This window comes from Anarrhichthys ocellatus, unplaced genomic scaffold, assembly GCF_004355925.1.
Source record: "Anarrhichthys ocellatus isolate YVR2014 unplaced genomic scaffold, GSC_Weel_1.0 scaffold99, whole genome shotgun sequence".
Classification (NCBI taxonomy): domain Eukaryota; kingdom Metazoa; phylum Chordata; class Actinopteri; order Perciformes; family Anarhichadidae; genus Anarrhichthys; species Anarrhichthys ocellatus.
In genome coordinates this window covers 768,145-771,462 of record NW_022280129.1, presented here as the reverse complement: position 1 = coordinate 771,462, position 3,318 = coordinate 768,145, and the positions used below count along the sequence as shown (strand labels likewise).

The 3,318-nt window shown below is 39.5% G+C and overlaps 1 protein-coding gene across 2 annotated transcripts in view; it reads right to left on the bottom strand.

Annotated features, from left to right (window-relative positions):
- Positions 1–821: 821 nt before the first annotated feature.
- The window catches only part of LOC116399049 (receptor-type tyrosine-protein phosphatase gamma-like), a 540,858-nt gene continuing 538,361 nt past the window's right edge, over positions 822–3,318 (bottom strand). For both annotated transcript variants that reach the window (XM_031875879.1, XM_031875880.1), the window contains 2 exons: positions 3,075–3,210; positions 822–2,438 (listed from right to left, as the gene is read on the bottom strand). In XM_031875879.1, coding sequence (XP_031731739.1) covers positions 2,289–2,438; positions 3,075–3,210 — 286 coding nt within the window. In that variant the 3' untranslated portion in view covers positions 822–2,288. The remainder of the gene's footprint in view (positions 2,439–3,074; positions 3,211–3,318) is intronic.

Here is a 3,318-nt window from a genome sequence, read left to right as displayed (position 1 = left end):
GTCTGTTCTAATGTTCAATGTCTGTTCTCGTGTTCAATGTCTGTTCTCGTGTTCAATGTCTGTTCTAATGTTCAATGTCTGTTCTAGTGCTATTCTATCTCTATGGTTTTGGCCTTTTCATAGAATTTGTCAACAACATTCACAGAGTAGGGTTGGAAATGGCAATGCAGTTCAATGAATGACCTGCTTTTTGATTATATTTCTTATCAAATCACATTTCATTTTCTTGTCATATTATCAAAGTAAAGAAGGAAAGCAAGAACTACCTTTACCTTCAACACATTTACAATAATGTAACATGAATCATGAGGCATTTAACTAAAGAAACATGTCAATACTCTTGCAAAGCAATGTTTGATTACTGAATGTCTTCCACTTTTACTAACTTGACATGAGACAATAGCGTTGGTTGATTCTGGGACATTATAACAGTGACTGGGAGCATTTGCAATGCTACTGCAAATGCTTTGTCTTGGTAGGCATATTAGTCTATCGCTGCAGTCTTTTGTGAGATTTAGCCACACCTGAGCATTAACTTTCATCCACCATTTTGTAAACACTATATATGGGGCTGGTACAGGCCGTGCAGATGGACGATGAGAATGTTCCAAATTTCAATGAAATCAGGAATAGATAAATTAAAAAAACGTGTGTTAATGAACTCCAGCTCTTCATAACAAACCCTATTAAATGTAGCAGCTCATTGTGAGTAATTACACATTATGGTTGTACCACATGCATTACCAAAGATGTAGTATATCATGTCGAGAACATGAAGACCCTTTAAAGCAGAAGAGGGTTATTTAGCAGTGTTTATTCTGTCCAGATGACATAAGCACAAATACAATGAAAATATAAAATCTAATTTAAAATCTCAACCCACTGTGGCGGGACTAGTCAATCTGGACTGGACTAACACTGAGAACCCAAAGACTATTTTAAACCCTGTTTCAGATTTCTAAAACCACACCAACTTGTTGCATAGAGCTTGTTTTTGAGTCTGCTGTTCCCCTGTGGATCACACTGATTCAACCCTGTAAAGACACACACAGGTGCATGTGAGGAAGTAAGAGCTCCACATACAGGCCTCTGTGTTCTTAATCCGTGCTCGTCTGTCAGAATGAACTCATGACAGAAAAAAAACAACTTAAAAAATGTAAATTTCAAAGAGAGGCAATGTCATATTGTTGCATCGTTTGTTTTGTTTGAAATGTAGAATCACCGGTGGTGTTTGTATGTGTGTATTTGTGTTCAGATGACATAGCAGCATACAAGAACGTAGAGGACCGAGGGAGTCCGCTTCCAGAGATGGCTGTGAATCAGCTGTGAGTACTGGAGTGGTAAATCAACCGGCCTGAGGCGGGAGGCCACAAAGGACATGTACAAAAATCACAAAGTTATTATGATAAGGATATATTTATATATGTATACATACAGTATTTCCATATATTAAAAAGCATAATATGAATTATACAAAGAAAAAATAATAATATTTCACAGTAGCAGTTATTACACCACCTTAGGTATTCTAACATGGGTGTGACTCGCTAATAAGAGGGAGCGTGACAAGAAAACAAGGCAAAAAAAAGAAACAATGAAGAGGAAACTACTTCTAAAAAAACAAGCGCTACTTGTCTGTGGCAATAGGTTCCAAGATCTCGGTTCTTGTGATAAATGAGTGGTAGTATGAGTACTATCGATGAGCAGGGCAGAGGAGGTCACACTCAGCTGAAGTGGAACAGCATTTTGTCACTGAGGTGGAGACTCGGTGCCTTCCTCTGTCCACTGTCTTAAATCAACTGGTAGGTGGCAGCAGAAGAATGTCCTTCACAGAAGCAGTTGATTTAATAATGGCCACAGCCAAGGAATGTCAAAAAGAAAAATCAGAGCTCGAGTGGAGAAAAGCCGAGTGAGTCAGCTTTAGTATAGGCAGTAACACTGACATTATATAGTGCAAACAAGAAAAGACAGAAAAGTGTTTCTTGTTGCCTACCGACGCCGTCATGAAACTCAAAAACGCAGGTGCAAACTCTTCAGTAGGAGAACATTAAGACATAAAATGGCGAAAAAAATAAATATCAAAAACTTTTTATCAGTGTAAAAAAGTAATCAGGTTATTCATTTTAACCAAGAGTCTGGCAAAAAGGCCTCAAAAAGTCTTGTTCACAATAGTTCCTTGACAGTTTACAAAGTTAAGTGCCTCCATTGTGGACTCAGAGACCTCGCAGGGGGTTTGGACCCACAAGACTCTCAGCTCAGCTCAGCTCCGGGCCCCCGAAGGGCTTCTCTCAGACCAGTGACTCCATGCTCTCTGCCTGGTCAGACTGGTCGGACATGGACGCCATGGTCCCATTAGTGTCCCTGGTCAGAAAACACGAGCCGCTCTCCTTGGTGCTGACGAGGCTGAGCAGAGCTTTGTAGAGGTACTGGTACTGGTTCTGTGGAGCCATCACACACAGACAGAGGCGAACAGGTGAGAACATGACATCTATACTTTCTTCCTCTTCAAGCCATCGAAGCATAATCGGTTTGCTCAATGTGGATGTAAATCTGCCATATGCCTTGATACTGTCTTATTGTTTACCATGACATCACCATACCAAACTAGATTTATCTAAGATATGCTATTTTCTTCTAACTTTCAGTAAAATCTGTGCAAACTGGCATGTGGAACCTCAAAATGAACCATTCAGTGTCAGTCAGTAAAGCAAATTATCTTTCAAGTTATGAAACATAACAGACACATCTTTTCACCATGGTTCCTCCATCATAGTGTAGCAAACAAAATATATTATTAATTTTATTATATTTATAAAAATCTATTTGCAGTTACTTAGTGATACAATTTTTTGGATGAATGATGAAAATATATATTGTGGAAATATGGAATTAATACACAATTACTGTTCTCTAAAGTATCTTCTCACAAATTGCTTTAAGATTTGACAAATAAATTGCAGTATGCTCAAAAGTAATTAAAGTACGTATTGAGAATACACTTGATCAGCTTTGTGTTCATTGCTAATTTACTTCTGATCAAGCAGAACCCCTCTCAGGTGTACGGTCAGACTCACAATGTCTGTGAAGACTCCTGGCCTCATGAGGTTGATCATCTTGGCAACTTGATAGACATCAGCGGCGCCCTCGCTCTCCAGCTGCTGAGACAGTGTGGTGAGGGCACACAGCATGCCGGCCGACACTGCTCCCAACCTGAGGAGACACACAGGGGCTGTGGTTAGCATCTCAACATCATATCTCCACCATCATATCTCCACCATCATATCACCATCATATCTCCACCATCATATCTCCACCATC